This window comes from Aquarana catesbeiana, linkage group LG03, assembly GCF_042186555.1.
Source record: "Aquarana catesbeiana isolate 2022-GZ linkage group LG03, ASM4218655v1, whole genome shotgun sequence".
NCBI lineage: Eukaryota > Metazoa > Chordata > Amphibia > Anura > Ranidae > Aquarana > Aquarana catesbeiana.
This window is the reverse complement of record NC_133326.1, coordinates 679,165,022-679,183,081: the sequence shown is the minus strand read 5'-3', so window position 1 is coordinate 679,183,081 and position 18,060 is coordinate 679,165,022. Positions and strand designations below refer to the sequence as shown.

The following is an 18,060-nucleotide window of genomic DNA, read 5'->3' as shown; positions in this document are numbered from 1 at the left end:
CCGGTCATGGATGCATGTCCGTGCTCACCAGTGCATCCTCCTTAGTGCCAACTATCAGTGCCCATCACTGCCGCCCATCAGTATCCATCAGTGCCCATAAGTGCTGCATATAAGTGCCTTTTCATCAGTGCCGCCTTATCAATGCAGCCTATCAGTGCCCATCAGTGCAGCCTCATCAGAGAACATCAGTGAAGGAGAAAAGGGTAATTTTTGTTTGTCTAGCAAAAAAATAAAAAACCCAGTGGTGATTAAATGCCACCAAAGGAAAGCTCTATTTGTGTGAACAAAATGCAAAAAATATAGTTTGGGTACAGTGTAGCATGACCGTGCAATCGTTATTAAAAGTGTGACAGAGCTGAAAGATGAAAATTTGTCTGGGCAGGAAGAAGAGAAAAGCGCCCAGTAATGAAGTGGTTAAAAACAATTTCTTCACTTCGTATTTCGCTCATATCCTTCCTATAAATTGAAATCAATTCAGACCATCTTCCAGTGACCACTCATATCCTTCAGCTACAGCACCCTGTAATGGGAGATGAGTCTCTACATCGTGATCAGTCTGTCCTTTCTAGGTAAGAGCTAAAACTAATTATGAAAGTTATTATTTGTATCTAATTTGTGGCCGGTCTAGGCACAGGAGGGATTGCAACAATAAATAAGAAGAATTATGAACGGGCTTTGCAATTCATCTTCCTAGAAGTGTGAGCTGACACATTTCTCAGTAGAAAATATTTATGGGTATAGCTTTATATGTTTTATGTTTTTACCTGAAATACATTTTGATAGGTAACTCAATTTTTGTGGAAAAAAAAATATAGCAAAAAAAAAAAAAAAAAACAGAACATATACAATTGCTACACAAGCCATAGTAACCACTTGCCGACCAGCCGCCGTCATTATACAGCGGCAGGTCAGCACGTTCCTGTGAGCCATTGTAGCTGTACGTCGGCCCTTTAAGCAGGGATAGCAGCCGCCTGCACACCTGCTGCACTGCGGGGGAACCCATGCGTGTTGCCAATGGTTGCGATGACCGCTGGCCACGTGCGTTCGCGGGAACGAGAGCCAGAACAGGGAAGTGTGTGTGTAAAAATGTGTCAAAAGTGTCCGATCTGCAATGTCGCAGTCTCGATAAAAAAAAAAAAAAAAAAAAATCGCATCACTAGTAAAGCATTACTAGTAAAAAAAAAAAATATAATAATAAAGATGCCATAAAAATGACATAAATCTTTCCCATAGTTTGTAGACGCTATAACTTTTGCGCAAACCAATCAGTATATGCTTATTTTTTATTACCAAAAATATGTAGAAGAATATATATTGGCCAAAACTGATGAAGAAATTTTATTTTTAAAAACATTTTTGGGGATATTTATTACAGCAAAAAGTAAAAAAAAAAAATATAGTCTTTTTTTTCAAAATTATCGCTCTTTTTTTTGTTTATAGCGCAAAAAATAAAAACTGCAGAGATGATGAAATAACACCAAAAGAAATCTCTATTTGTGAGAAAAAAAGGATGTCAATTTTGCTTGGGTACAACGCCGCACGACCGTGCAATTGTCAGTTAAAGCGATGCAGTGCCGTATCGCAAAACATAGCCTGGTCTGGAAGGGGGTAAATCCTTCCAGGGCTGAAATGGTTAAAAATTACTTTTACTTTTCAACCTGCAGCCGCTGTCATTTTCTGTAAAATTGAATGTAATCTGGCAGCTTTTTTTTGGTCCGCACTGGAATTGGATCTCATGGGTATTCACATTCCACTACCATTTCACAGTTTGCACTGCGATCTGCAAATCGATCTGGGGGGGTCATTAACTTTACATTCACACCCCCAGCAGTTAGCAGATCTCAGTTTGAACGACTGCACGATTCAGGTGCGATACGGGAACCGGCACTGAATCGCAGGGTTTCCCACACCACACCAGTGTGAACCGAGACTAATGCTGGCCAAACACTATCCGAAAAATCATTCCGAACCCATTTTCGAAAAACGAACATTCAGCTTTGAGAGCAAACGATAGTGCCATCATGTAATGATCGATAAATCGTTCAATGGACATAAATGCATCCATTTTTGTTTGTTTGTGTTTTTACATATACCTAGTGCAGACAGTTCGGACGGGAAACACATTAACCTTTCAATTTATCGTTCGTTTGGCAGAAAATCTCCGAACTTGTCCTTCCTTTTTTCGGCTCAAAAACGGCCCAACGATTATCGATTTTGTGCCCATTACCTATAGTGTATGGCCAGCATAAGACAGATTTTAGGCATCATCTACAATAGGAATTTCAGTTTTGGTGAAATACTTTGCAAGGGTTAAAGGAGAAGAACAGGGAAAGCTTGTTTGGCTGGGCTTCTCCTATGGGTCACAGGAGTGCAGTTTGTTTTGCACTCCTGTGACCTGTTTTCAGCAAAGAGTGGACTTAAGTCCGCTCTCTGCTGACGTCACAGAAATCAGTCCAGGCACCCCGTCATCCTGGACCAGCCGCTGCAGTTATACCTTGGCAGGTTGGCTCCCCTGCGCGAGCCATCCTAGCTGTACATCGGCTCTTTAAGGCCTCATGCACACGAGACGCTGTTAAACGCGCATTCAGAGGCAGTTGGACACTTTTTTCAACTGCCCCTGAACAGGGGCGGCACCAGGTGGGTGCTTGGGTGTGCTCAAGCCTCCCCAAAAATTATTTAAGCACCCCCATAATCCACATGGTAGTATTTGCAGATGTTAGTGTTTCTTGTTTGTGTTTTCCTTGCCTGCATGTTCTCTATTGCTGCCTGGAAGCTGGGGATCCTTTTTTTGTTGTGGAAGGATACAACAGCTGCGGCCGCAGAAGCCGAAAATCTTTAGCTAGACCCGGTGTCTTGTCGAATACTGTCCCCCATCGGATAGTGTCCGCCCTGTACTGCGCAGGCGCAGTACGGAGGACAAACAAGACGCCGAAAGTCTCCAAAGTTCAACAGCTGATCGTCAGCTGTACACGGCGCCTGCGCTTTTATTCTCGCCCTGTGTCCAGGTTTATTGCCCACTATCCAAGTGGACATAGAGTTAGAATAAATAGATGCCGAGTGCAGCGAGGCCGTGCCCGAAGCGTGGCGAGCGAAGCGAGGCCGCGCCCGAAGCGTGGCGAGCGAAGCGAGCCCGCGAGGGGCCCTCCTGCAAAGCCTTCACTATTAATTGCCCAAGCACCGTGTACAGCTGATGGTCAGCTGATCAACTTCGGACACTTTCGGCGTCTCCTTGTCCTCCGTACTGCGCAAGCGCTGCGCCTGCGCAGTACGGGGCGGACACTATCCGATACGAGGACACTTCTCATCAGAACACCGGCACAAACTAATTTTAGAGGCGAATGGATATCCACCTCTCTGCTGCCTCCTCAGCCAATGTTAAAGACTGTATCCGCCCCCTTCCCCCAGCCCGCCTTCTATGATTTCTGAGAAGAGGAGAAGATTCTGCAGCTGGAGAGAAAGAGGGGAGAGGAGAGGACACAGCCTGCTATGGGGGACACATTTCTCAGCCTCAGCACTGAGAAACAGTGAGTTGTGTTTGTCTGCACTGCTGCCAGTATGGAGAGAATAAGTTGGTTCCCCGCATTGTGTCCGTAGCGCATTCCTGATCCCCGCATTGTGTAGAGAGCGCACTCCTGATCCCCGCATTGTGTCCGTAGCGCATTCCTGATCCCCGCATTGTGTAGAGAGCGCACTCCTGATCCCCGCATTGTGTAGAGAGCGCACTCCTGATCCCCGCATTGTGTAGAGAGCGCACTCCTGATCCCCGCATTGTGTAGAGAGCGCACTCCTGATCCCCGCATTGTGTACATAGCGCACTCCTGATCCCCGCATTGTGTACATAGCGCACTCCTGATCCCCGCATTGTGTACATAGCGTACTCCTGATCCCCGCATTGTGTAGAGAGCGTACTCCTGATCTCCGCATTGTGTACATAGCGCACTCCTGATCCCCGCATTGTGTAGAGAGCGCACTCCTGATCCCCGCATTGTGTAGAGAGCGCACTCCTGATCCCCGCATTGTGTAGAGAGCGCATTCCTGATCCCCGCATTATGTACATAGCGCACTCCTGATCCCCGCATTGTGTACATAGCGCACTCCTGATCCCCGCATTGTGTAGAGAGCGCACTCCTGATCCCCGCATTGTGTAGAGAGCGCACTCCTGATCCCCGCATTGTGTAGAGAGCGCACTCCTGATCCCCGCATTGTGTACATAGCACACTCCTGATCCCCCGCATTGTGCAGAGAGCACACTCCTGATCCCCGCATTGTGTAGAGAGTGTAGTCCTGATCTCCGCATTGTGTAGAGAGTGCACTCCTGATGCCCGCATTGTGTAGAGAGCGCACTCCTGATGCCCGCATTGTGTAGAGAGTGCACTCCTGATCCCCACATTGTATAGAGAGCGCACTCCTGATCCCCTGCATTGTGCAGAGAGCGCACTCCTGATCCCCTGCATTGTGCAGAGAGCGCACTCCTGATCCCCGCATTGTGCAGAGAGCGCACTCCTGATCCCCGCATTGTGGAGAGAGCGCACTCCTGATCCCCGCATTGTGGAGAGAGCGCACTCCTGATCCCCGCATTGTGGAGAGAGCGCACTCCTGATGCCCGCATTGTGTAGAGAGCGCACTCCTGATGCCCACATTGTATAGAGAGTGCACTCCTGATCCCTGCATTGTATAGAGAGCGCACTCCTGATCCCCTGCATTGTGCAGAGAGCGCACTCCTGATCCCCGCATTGTGGAGAGAGCGCACTCTTGATCCCTGCATTGTGCGTATAGTGCACTCCTCCGCATTGTATTTGTAGCGCACTCTTGATCCCCGCATTGTGTACATAGCACACTCCTGATTGCTGCATCGTGTGCGCAGTGCACTCCTGATCTCTGCATTGTGTATGTAAGGCACTCCTAATCTCTGCATTGTGTACGTAAGGCACTCCTAATCTCTGCATTGTGTACGTAAGGCACTCCTAATCTCTGCATTGTGTACGTAAGGCACTCCTAATCTCTGCATTGTGTACGTAAGGCACGCCTAATCTCTGCATTGTGTACGTAAGGCACGCCTAATCTCTGCATTGTGTACGTAAGGCACGCCTAATCTCTGCATTGTGTACGTAAGGCACGCCTAATCTCTGCATTGTGTACGTAAGGCACGCCTAATCTCTGCATTGTGTACGTAAGGCACGCCTAATCTCTGCATTGTGTACGTAAGGCACGCCTAATCTCTGCATTGTGTACGTAAGGCACGCCTAATCTCTGCATTGTGTACGTAAGGCACGCCTAATCTCTGCATTGTGTGCGTAGCGCACGCCTGAACTCTACATTGCATAGGTGGCACACTGCTGATCTCTGCATTGCATATGCAGTGCACTCCTGATCTCTGCGCTGTGTACGCATCTCTTTCCTGAACCCTGCATTGTGTGTGTAGCGCACTCCTGAACCCTGCATTGTGTGTAGCGCACTCCTGAACCCTGCACTTTGTGAGTAGCACAAGCCTGAATCTTACACTTTGTAAATTTATGTAAATAGCGCACCCCTCAGCTGTGCACTCTTAACGTGGCGCACTCCATGCATCCCCATACACCCCCCATGCTCGCTGCACACTCCATGCATTTACCACACACTCCCTATGATTGCTGCACAGTCCATGCATTCCCCACACACCTCCTATGCTCGCTGCACACTCCATGCATTTTCCATACACCTATACTCGCAGCACACTCCAAAAATGATTTTCAATGCCAGAGCAAGAAGAAGCCAAAATGACCCCTCAGCTCTTAAACATCCATGTGAGTCTTTTTTTTCTGTACATTGCTTCAGGGAGGGGAGAACCAAATTCTACAATAGCCTGGACAGTCACAGCTCCTTGGTTTAGTGTAGGCAGTGAAGGAAACAGAGGAAAGCATTCCCTATATACTGTATGTTTTTGTATACTTACACACCGGGAGGCTGTTGTTACAAAATGTTTAGGGGCAGTGTCAGGGGGAACACAGACACCTAGTATTTCCTTTCTCCCAGAAGAAATCATGTTTACTATAGAGCCCAGGTCGGCAACCCATGGACCACAATCTGCCAGTCGATCGCATCCAGGTCACTGGTAGATTGGTCCTGGGCTTACCGACCTTCTAACACAGATTGTGGATGAAGGGGCAGCCAGCCACAGAACAAGAAAAGCAGGGCAGGAGGGAGCAGGCGGCCACGGGGGCATCAAGCCTGCCTCATGAGCCAATGCCTTGTCCATAGTTCCGGCTGCAATGTGGAGTGGAGTGATAGCAATAGCTGTCCGCCTCTCATTCTTGGTAGATCCACAGCAGCTGGAAGTTCTGCAAGAAGTTAAGGTCAGTGGTCATGATAGGGCACAGTAAAAGCTATGTGGGTACAATAGCAGCTATATAGGCACAATAGCATAAAGATGCTATTGAGCCCATAAAGATACTATTGAGCCCATACAGATGCACAATATCAGCTATATTGGCACAACATGGCATGTGTACACCTTTGGCTGCTACCTCTGCAGCTAAAGGGAGTAGGGATTGGGGAAGGTAAAAGTGTGACTCAACCACAGGGTTTTACCAACCCCAGTCTCACGTACCACCGTCAAATGCAGCTAAGGGCTGTTTTACAGCTGGAACAGGCACCACTGTTCCTCTAAAAAGTGATCTAGGCATGTTTGGCAGGTTGTGAAAAGGCTGATTCAATTGCCTAACCGCTAGTGCAAATGAGCCCCAACATTGCTGGTGTGGTGTTACAGTATATCTCATTATAAGAAAAGTGAACTTTCCCTCTGAACACTCTCCCTCATGTTACCATTAAAAAAAAATAAAAAAATTCTAACCTGATAAATATATATACCACCAATGAATGTAACTTACATTTGAGGAGAAGGTGGTAGGTTTTCTACAACTGCAGTGGAGATCAGTGAGGTCACCAACCCAACTTTGCTCTCTGGCAGGGAGGATCATAAGGCTGGCTGAACAGTTAATTAGAAATTGTTTGGCAGCTCTTGTATTTGTATGTAATTGCTGGCCTGGCTGCTGTGAGTTATTGTGGGAACAATCCCTGATGCAGGTAATGCTGGAGGAAGATTAACTATCTGAGGTCCGGTTGGTGGTATGCTGATTGTCCATGGGACATGACCATGCATTGTTGGGCCTGCTATCTAAGGCCTTAACCTCTAGTAAGCAGGCTGAACTTCTCACCCAGTGGGTCATGGTGGTAGCTGCTAATAGGTTGCAAAGGATTCACTCTGCTTGCAGACAATTCTACTGAACTTTGCTGATGTGAAATTCTAATAGGGGTCACTTGTGTTCCACGTTGAACTTTAGATGTATGCACAGATTACATTTTTATTGTTTTTATCACATATTTAATTTATATATTATTTATTGATATTTTTTATGCTTTTACTGCTTTCTTTGAATTATTGTGGCGTACATTGTGGTGATAATTACCTTTAGCACATTTTGTTTTTTTTGGGTATGGGACAATGTGCCTGACTGCATGGCCTGTTTTCAATCTGTAGCTGAGTTTTTAGATGGTTCTCTGGCTTCTTTGTGGCTGTAGACTTTTTATACTTAACTACCCCACTGACTTGAGGTTATTGCTGACCCTGACATATGCTGGGGGCTATAATTGTTTGCCTCAATGGAACTTATTTTACTTCACAATCTCTTCAGTGTACCTCCAGGCTCTTTTTAGCCTATACAAAGAGGGAAAGGTGGCACACTACAAGCTATAGATCGGGAAGAATCACTCACATTTGGCCACACACATTTTAGCCACACCCACCCATTGGCCACGCCCACACATGCAAATTTTGCGGCGCGTGCCACATCAGCACCCTCGCTTTTTCTTCCAGCACCTGCACAGCACCCCCAAAAAATTTGGGCTGGAGCTGCCCCTGCAAGCTGGAAAGTCTTTGTATCGGGTGCAGATAAGACTGGCATTGTTATGTAATGACAGTGCGGTGTGAGATTGGCCAGCCCTTTGCCATGAGTTAGTGAGGAGGGCAGAGATCTGATACCCGTGTTCCTCACATATTGGGGACAAACGCGGGTATCAGAAAACCCTCCTCTTCAGAGAAGCCTATCCTACCCAAACCTAACAACTGTATTTTCTCCATCAGATCATCCCCCACAGTTATTACCTTTTGTATCACTTGACCCTCCCTCCTAGATTGTAAGCTCTAAGGAGCAGGGCCCTCTGATTCCTCCTGTATTGAACTGTACCGTCTGCCCTTATGTTGTAAAGTGCTGCACTAATTGTTGGCGCTATATAAACCCTGTATAATAATAATAATAATACTAGTGCCACCTATCAGTGAAGGAGAAAAATGACTTATTTACAAAATTTTATAAAAGAAAACTTTTTTTTCCCCCAAAATTTTCGGTCTTTTTTCATATGTCTAGCAAAAAAAAAAAAAAAAAAACCCTAGTAGTGATTAAATACCACCAAAAGAAAGCTCTATTTGTTTGAACAACATTATAAAAATTTAGTTTGGGTACAGTGTCGCATGACCGCGCAATTGTCAATCAAAATGTGACAGCACTGAAAGCTGAAAATTGGCCTGGGCAGAAAGAGGGGAAAAGTGCCCGGTATGGAAGAGGTTAAAACAATTTCTGCTTTTTCTTCACTTCATGTTTCACTTATATCCACTTCCTATAAATTACAATATATTCAGACCATACAGCGGTGACCACTCATACCCTCCAGCTACGGCACCCTGTAAGGAGAGATGAGACTCTTCATCGTGATCAGTCTGTCCTTTCTAGGTAAGTGATTAAACTAATTATGAAAGTCGTTATTTGTATCTAATTTGTGGCCGGTCTGGACACAGGAGGGATTGCAACAATAAATAAGAAGCTATGAACAACAAATTCATCTTCCTGGAAGTGTGAGCTGACACATTTCTTTTCTTTTTTTTTTTTTTTATTTAAAGGTATGTGACATACATGGAAATGGTAGTTTCACAGAATACGTGGTACAAACAAAGGAGCAATTATATGATCAACAGATAGTTGTATATGAAACAAAGATACGGACCCCGGGGGTAATGACGAGGGATTAGCTCTGCAGGTGTTTAATGTACCCCAACACCTAGAACGTGTTAGACTAGTTCTTCACATTGACAGCCATCTAATGAATTAAAATACTTTAGGGTTTAGCACCGATACCCTTGAAAAGTATCAGTGCCTTGGGGAAGAGTGATGCGGAGTGACCAACTAGGGTCGAAACATACCAGTTCTTGAATTAAATGGAAAAGATGGGGGAGGGAAAATAGAGGGAAAGAGGGGGTGGGAGAAAGAAAGGAAGAAAGAGGGAGAGGATGGGATGGAGGGGTTTATAGGTAAGGTGAGGTAGGGAAGGAATCCACCAAGGGAGCAAGGACCGCCCACATTTTGCCGGGCCATCTGATGACCACGGTTGGAGCTTCTGACAGTCAATAATGCCAGACTATGCATCACGGAGGTATTCCCCTGAGAAGCGGAACTGGGTCCAATAAAACCATCTAGTCTTATGTTCCTCCCATTTATCCCAGATTGTTGCAGTCAGGTCTTCCATTCGTTCATCTGACACATTTCTCAATAGATAATATTATATGGGTATAGCTTCAAGTGATTGTAAAGTCTCCCTTTTTAAGTTAAAAGTACCAAAAATGCAATATTTACCTCCTCTGTGCAGTTAGTTTTGCACAGAGCAGCCCAGATCCTCCTCTTCTCAGGTCCCTCTTCAGTTCTCTTGGCTCCTCCCTCCTGTTGAGTGACCCCACAGCAAGCAGCTTACTATGGGAGCACCGGAGCCAAGCCCTGTGTCTATTCAGACATGGAGCCATGGCCTGGCCCGCCCCCTTTCTCTCCCCATTGGCTGACTGACAGCAGTGGGAGCCAATCGTGCCATGCTGCTGTCTCAGCCAATGAGGAGGAGAGTCCCAGGCAATCTTTCGTGCAATATTGGTGGATAGAGGAGGGGCTCAGATAAGTAATAGGGGGGCTGAGGGGGCTGCAACTCTAATCTGGCAACTTGAAGGCAATCTGTACAAAGGTTTACAGAACACCTGCAATGTCCCTTCCCGCTTGTGTGATTGATTCACTGATTTTCCCAGAAATCTACACTAAAGCCTCGTACACACGATCGGATTTTGCAGATTTTCCGCAGACAAAGCGTCTGACTTTTGCCCAAAGGACGTTGGCCAGGAACTTGTCTTGCATAAAAACGGCTCACAATTGTCGGCCAACAAACACGAACATAGTGACGTACTATGGGATTTTTCAGCTTTTTAGCGCCACCCTTTGGGCACCTTCTGCTAATGTTGTGTTTGGTGAGTATTGCTTCCGAGCATGCGTGTTTGTACTTTGGACTTTTGTCTGATGGACTTGTGTACACATGATCGGAAAATCTGACAACAGAACGTTGTCCGCGGAAAATTTTAAAGCCTGCCCTCCAACATTTGTCCGTGGAAAATCCGACAACAATTGTCCGATAGAGCATACAAACGGTCGGATTTTAGGCCAACAGTGTGTCATCACACAATTCCTGTCTGAAAATCTGATCGTGTGTGTACGAGGCTTAAGTCAGATTTTAGGCATCATCTACAATGGGAATTTCAATTTTGGTGAAATACTCTCCAATGGTTAATTACTTCTAAAGGGATGCACACCCTGTAGCTCTACTCATCAGAACACCGATGCCCCGTACACACGGTCGGACTTTGTTCGGACATTCCGACAACAAAATCCTAGGATTTTTTCAGACGGATGTTGGCTCAAACTTGTCTTGCATACACACGATCACACAAAATTGTCGGAAAATCCGATCATTCTGAACGTGGTGACATAAAACATGTACGTCGGGACTATAAACGGGGCAGTGGCCAATAGCTTTCATCTCTTTATTTATTCTGAGCATGCGTGGCACTTTGTCCGTCGGATTTGTGTACACACGATCGGAATTTCCGACAACGGATTTTGTTGTCGGAAAATTTTATATCCTGCTCTCAAACTTTGTGTGTCGGAAAATCCGATGGAAAATGTGTGATGGAGCCCACACACGGTAGGAATTTCTGACAACAAGATCCTATCACACATTTTCTGTCGGAAAATCCGACCGTGTGTACGGGGCATGAGAGTGCACCAGGTGATTATAATGAACCTGACCCTCCCCTTTAGAATCAGACTACACAGGACATGGTAAAACAAACAGCTGTTTCCTAAGAGCAGAAACAGGTAGGAATCTCAATCTGCTACAAAGTTTGTTAAAATCCCGCTAATGTACTTTAGAAACTTTAAAATGGTCCCTATGCAAAAAATGCAAAATCAAAAATGTGTCAGCAAGCTTGCACACTACTAAAGGCAAATCCACTGTGCACTACAAGTGTACTTGGAAGTGCAGTCACTGTAGATCTGAGAGGAAGATCTGTTGATTTTTATCATACAATCATGTGCATGCAAAAATGCTGTTTTTTATTTTCCTTTCATGTCTCCCTCAGATCTACAGTGACTCTACTTCCAAGTGCACAGTGGATTTCCCTTTAGTAAATGTAGCACCCTTGTCCTAAACAGGGCTGCTAGTAAATTTAGCGATGCTAGGTGGTAGCTAGCCTGGCTAATTTGTAGTCTATTGATCAAATAGGTCTGGTGTCAACTCTGATTTCTCTCTTTTGTCAATAGGTGGCACTGTTACCTTTGACATCAGTGTAATGAGTGGATTCAGGTTATGAGTGTATATACTTCTCTCTGCCAATCAGCCAAGAATGCTGGGAGAGGGTATTTATTCAGAGAAGGTCAGATGATCGGGGCTCTTTCTACCTGGGCTGCGGCCTGGATGGGCGTGTGTGGAGCAGCAGCAGAAATGTAGGCCTGAAGCCTGGGGCCTTGCCACGTGGGTCAGGGGCTCTGTCGGAGATAGCCTGGTCATTCCCGGGAAGCATGGGAGAGAAGTTGCCAGAGGGTCAACCACTTTTATTGCCGGAGGTATGTATAGAGGGATGGAGTTTTGAAGGAGTACCAGAGGAGATTCTTCAGCCGGAGACTGTGAAGTAGCTGGGAAAGCTTCAAGAAAGAACTCATCCAAGGAATCCAGCGGGTAGCTGTGAGTTAAGCTCTAGGAATCCAGAGGGTAGCTGTGAGTTAAGCTCGAGGAAGCCAGCGGGTAGCTGTGAGCTGAGCTTGTTGCTATAGGAGACAGCAGTTGCTACGAAATACAGATTGCTTAAAGGCACTTGTTCTGTATAGCTGTCTGCCTAGTTTTATTTTTGTCCAAGGAGTCTGCCAATTTGCTATTGCATTTGCCCTATCCCTCTCTCCCACATTTCATGTTAAGATAAATAAAACTCTCTTTGTTCATTTTCTGAGGTGACTGGCTCCCATCTTTCCTCTTTACACAACACCCACCATGCCTAGTAACCTGCACCCTGAGGAGGAATGTCTGCCCTCCCTGACTCTGGGGGTCACCACCAGACCTCTGGATGTAGGGGAGAGAGCGCTACATAAATAAAGTGTGAAGAGCACAGAGGAGTCTGTTTTATCACTTTGGAAATGTAAAATAATTGTGTTTGGCACAAGAAACTTTGAAGGAAGAGGACAGTGGTGTCTTATAAAGCAGGGCACAGGGGCGTCACCCCCCTATCCATGCGTCCCCTAACATGAGCTGCCACTGGAAAAGAATTTCATCGTTTCATTTTTAAAATATTTCCAATGGATTTTTATAAATATATCTGCACATTTGTGAGGACACTAATTTTATACATAGTTTTCCTTTCTAGATTTGGAGGCACTTATTTAAAGTGTGATCACATTCCCATTTGTTGCTTTCATTAATCAATGCACAGGTTTAATACATTTTTGCTCCAATTTACATTGATTACCCAGAGGGGAATTTTTTTCTTCAACTAAAGTTGGTCTACTCTTTAACTATTAAATAGAAATTAAAAAGGGATAAGTCACTCGTGCATGAGCAAAGCACAGTTTCACTTTGGAAAAGAGCTAAACCCGCAGAGGATTACTTAATTTTCTAGAGCATTGTAAGTAAAAAACACAGTTTGTTCTCATCCCGGAAGTCTTTGAACTTCCTGTAGACATTAGTGGGGGAGGAGGCAAGATAACAATTATGCTAGCTCAGCAATGGCAGCACAGATCAGAACAGGACCAAATGTCCTAAAGGAATGAGTCTGTTCTGACCACCGTTCTCACAAACATCGGTCTAGTTAAATGGCTAGCTGGATTAGATCTTCTAAGGAAGCCTGAGCCTCAACCCTGGCTTGCTTGTCCTTGAGTGCTTCAAACAGACAAGGCTTCAGACAGACCAGCCTGTATCTGCTGACCACTTAGGAAATTCAAAAATATAGTCCTCCACAGGCCATTGTCCTTGTTGTAGTGCATGAAGGGCGGCCTCAGCAGTAGTAGGCCGCTGGGAGTCATTATAAAATTGTGCCACAGCTTCAAAAAATGCATAAACAGAAATGAAGACTGGGCTCTTTTGCTCAAGTAGGTGGTGCACCCAAGACTATGGTTCTTCTGATACAAGAGAGATAATGAACCCCACTTTTAAGGCCCTAATATTTATTTGGTCCCCTGAGAAGCGTTCAGGAACAGGGACCCTACGTTCTTGAGGAGGCAACACCACAGTAGGAGTGACGGCTGAATGTTCTAGAGCAGAAGAGGTTGATGCTATGGTGGCGACTGGTGGATTCTGGTCAGCAGTAGCAGTGGACACAGAGAGATTTTGCAGATGATCCTCTAATTGGAAGTAGCCCTTCTGTAGGTTCTTCACTGCTTGTGTTAGAGCAGCGACTTGATGGCACAGAGCCTCTATTGGGGAAACACCTTTTTTGGCCTCTGACATGATGGCTGGTTGATGCGGTCGTGTATCTGGTTGGAGGTTGAAGTGACAAGAGGGCTTCCCTTGTGGCTGAGTGCCAAGCACCTCTGGTGGTGGTAACAGGATGTGCTGAGCTCAAAGAAGCAAGGATTGTCAGCTGCGCTGTTTATCATGTGACTGTGGTATACAGATAATCCAAAAAGGTATATAGTGGCAGCATTTTTATGTAAAAAGAAGATTTATAGGCTGTGGGCACTGTGGGGAGGCAGATTAACTTTTTTCATATTACTGGGTTTAGTAACACTTTACATCAGCTGAAGTATAATTGTTTTGGATTTAACTGCTACCCTGTTTCCCAGAAAATAAGACCTAGTGTGATTGTCAGTGATGGCTGCAATATAAGCCCTACCCCCCAAATAAGCCCTACCCTGTTTCCCTGAAAATAAGCCCTACCCTGAAAATAAGACCTACAAGGACATTAACTAGGGCTTATTTGGGGGGTAGGGCTTATATTGCAGCCATCACCGACAATCACGCTAGGTCTTATTTTCGGGGAAACAGGGTATGCCTCATTGAAGAGTTAGGTTGCCTGTGCCAAGTCAGTCAGTGACCATACTTTTCCAACAGAGTGAGCCTAAAGACCTTGTTTTAGGTTGTCCCCAGAAAAGTAATAGAGGGGAAATCTTCCAATGGGGACACATGTTCTGGTGACCTGGGGGTAAAAAAAAAAGAATTGCTTAAATTAAGTTACTATAAAACACTATAGTCAAACTAGAGACTCTTAAGGTGTTTAAACATTTATATAGTTCTTAGAATTTTTCAGAAAATCTGAAGCCTTATGCCCTGTACACACGGTCGGACATTGAGCGGACATTCCGACAACAAAATCCATGGATTTTTTCCGACGGATGTTGGCTCGAACTTGTCTTGCATACACACGGTCACACAAAGTTGTCGGAAAATCCGATCATTCTGAACGCGGTGACGTAAAACACGTACGTCGGGACTATAAACGGGGCAGTGGCCAATAGCTTTCGTCTCTTAATGTATTCTGATCATGCGTGGCACTTTGTCCGTCGGATTTGTGTACACACGATTGGAATTTCCGACAACGGATTTTGTTGTCGGAAAATTTTATATCAAGCTCTCAAACTTTGTATGTTGGAAATTCCTATGGAAAAATATGTAATGGAGCATACACACGGTCGGAATTTCCGACAACAAGGTCCTATCACACATTTTCCATCGGAAAATCCGACCGTGTGTACGGGGCATTAGGATGTAAGATCCATTCATTCCATCCATTGTGTTGTTTTTAATGTAACTGCCTACTCCCAAATTGTTATTTGAAGAAAAACACATTATTATCTTACAGCATTTTTTTGTTGTGTAGAAAGAAAAAACAACAGAAATTAGAGATGCTATCTGTCATCCAAATAAAATTAACTTAACAAAAAAGTGTGACTCAACACTCACCAAACTTCTACTAACATGAAATTAGCAGAAGGGGCCCAAAGGGTGGCGCTTGAGAAATGAACTTCCTCTTTATACTCTCATAGTACGTCACTACGTTCATGTTTGTCGAACGACAATTTGTGGATAGTTAGTATTCTAGACAAGATCCTGCACACACCCTTTTGACAAAAATCAGACGCTCGGTCGTACAACAATCGAACCGTGTGTACGAGCCTTAAGGCTTCATTCACACTAATGCATTTTTTGATGCTTTTTGCATTGTGCAGGAATGCATTTCATTTTTTTAACATTGGTTCCTATGGAACACTTTCACACCAATGCATTTTTATGCCTCTGCATTTTTGGGACTTTTTTCCTGCAAAATGCAACATTTTGCATGTAATAGATTTCAATGGACCCACATCCAAAACGCAAGTACTGCATTCTTACTGCACTTTTGACACGATTTGCAATTTGTGGGGTTTTTTTTACATTCACTGTATATAGCTGGTTGCTGAGAAGCGGTCTGGGAAGCGGCTTCCCCGCTGACAGCTGAATGTAAAAAAAAAAAAAATTGCCGGTTTAAAAAAATTCACGAAAAAAACAGCATGGGGTCCCCCAAAGACCATACCAGACCCTTATCTGAGCATGCAGCCCGGCGAGTCAGGAAAGGGAGAGGATGAGCGAGCGAGCGCCCCCCACTCCGAACCATAGCAGAATTCTCTTTTTTTTCCTATAAAAATAACAAACATGTTATACTTGCCTCCTCTGTGCTGTGGATTTGCACAGAGCAGCCCAGATCCTCCTCTTCTCGGGTCCCTCTTTGGTGCTCCTGGCCCCTCCCTCCTGTTCAGTGCCCCCCACAGCAAGCAGCTTGCTATGGGGTCACCCTACCTAGCTGAGTCACAGTTCCCTGTGTCCATTCAGATATGGAGCCCGACCCGGCCCTGCCCCCTCTCTCCCCAATTGGCTAGCTGACTTTGATTGACAGCCCCGGGAGCCAATGACTACACTGTGTCTCAGTCAATCAGGAATGGGAAAAAAGGGTATAAGTACCACAGTGCTGACAGCCTAAATAAATACAATAAAGTGCAACTGTAGTGCATACAAAATTAGGTGCAAAATTATCCAAAAAAGAAACCCCGAAAAATATATCAAGCATGTAGCCACTGAAAGCTTAAAAAAACACGAGCAAATATTTATAAACTTCTAATTGGAAGGTTCCTTTCACAGGTGCTGCTGTGCTAGAAGTAGTGCAAATCAATATTAAGCACGTGGCCAGTGAAAGTCCAAAAAAGACGTGCACATAAGCAGCTTGTGGCACCGCGGTGACATCACGTCCGATGCCCGTTCAATTGCAGTTAGGTTGTGAGGGAACCTATTGATCAATGGATTGGTAATTGATGTTCATCCATTTGTCCTCCACCTTGGAACCTTGTAAAGATTAATTTTAATGAATTAACCCTTTCCCGCCAAGCGTACGCAGATTTGCGTACTCAGCTTTCCGGGGTTATACTGGGATGATGCCGGCAGCTGCAGGCATCTTCCTAGTACCGTTTTTTACAGCGGGCGAGCGGATTTCCGGGTATAACAACCGATGCGGCTAAAAGCCGTTATACCGGAGCAGTGGGAGGGGACGTCCCTCCCTCCCGCTGCCTCCCGCCGCTCTTACTACCCGTTCGATCGGGAGGCCTGGTGACCAATCGGTTGCCTCCAGTGGCCTGGGGGCGGGCTGGAAGGAAGCTGTGGACTGCTTCATTCCAGCCTCCTAATTGTAAACGCGGAAGCGACGTCATGACGTCACTTCCCGTTTACCCGGCTGCCAATGGCGCCGATTTTAAAAAAGTACACAGTATTCAGAATCGCCATTTTCGGCGATCTCAATACTTTGAAGTGCAAAGGAGGGATGGGGGGTCTTTTAGACCTCCGATCTCTCCATAAAGAGTACCTGTCACCACCTATTACTATCACAAGGGATGTTTACATTCCTTGTGACAGCAATATAAGTCATCAATTTTTTTTTTTTTTAACACAATTTATAAATATAAAAATAAATAAAATAAATAAGAAAAAAAAAACATTTTTTTTAAAGCGCCCCCGTCTCCGCGAGCAAAGAAAATGCATACGGAAGTCGCGCCCGCATATGTAAACGGTGTTTACATAACACATGTGAGATATCGCTGTGATCGTCAGAGCGAGAGCAATAATTCTAGCACTAGACCTCCTCTGTAACTCTAATCTGGTAACCGTAAAAAAAATTTAAAGCGTCGCCTATGGAAATTCTTAGGTACCGTGGTTTGTCGCCATTCCACAAGTGCGTCCAATTATAAAGCGTGACATGTTTGGTATCTATTTACTCAGCGTATAATGATCTTTCACATTATAGAAAAGAATTGGGGTAACTTTACGGTTTGTTTGTTTTTTTAATTCATGAAAGTGTTCCTTTTCCCAAAAATTTGCATTTAAAACACCGCTGCACAAATACCGTGTGATATAAAATATTGCAACAATCTCCATTTTATTCTCTAGAGGCTCTGCTAAAAAAATATATATAATGTTTGGGGGTTCTAAGTAATTTTCTAGCAAAAAATATGGATTTTAACGTATAAACACCAAATTTCAAAAATAGGCTTAGTCATGAAAGGGTTTTTATTGACGTATTTCACTATGTGGGCTCTTTCTCCATATGTTTGTTCCTGAAAACACCCCAGGAAGGATCACACCCAGGAGTTGGCGGTTTTTCATCACCCCGCTCACCATACTAAGCCTACCTGACCCGCAACGCAGTACTGCTTG

At 44.9% G+C, this 18,060-nt stretch overlaps 1 protein-coding gene across 2 annotated transcripts in view; it reads left to right on the top strand.

The window, feature by feature from the left end:
- The first annotated feature begins 432 nt into the window (after positions 1-432).
- LOC141133511 (uncharacterized) overlaps positions 433-18,060 on the top strand; it is a 44,274-nt gene continuing 26,646 nt past the window's right edge. Inside the window, exon 1 of one of the 2 annotated variants that reach the window (XM_073622935.1) lies at positions 433-569. In XM_073622935.1, the coding sequence (XP_073479036.1) occupies positions 533-569 (37 nt within the window). In that variant the 5' untranslated portion in view covers positions 433-532. Of the gene's footprint in view, positions 570-8,628; positions 8,766-18,060 lie in introns of those variants that run through there. The other variant, XM_073622934.1, reaches the window with a different exon arrangement.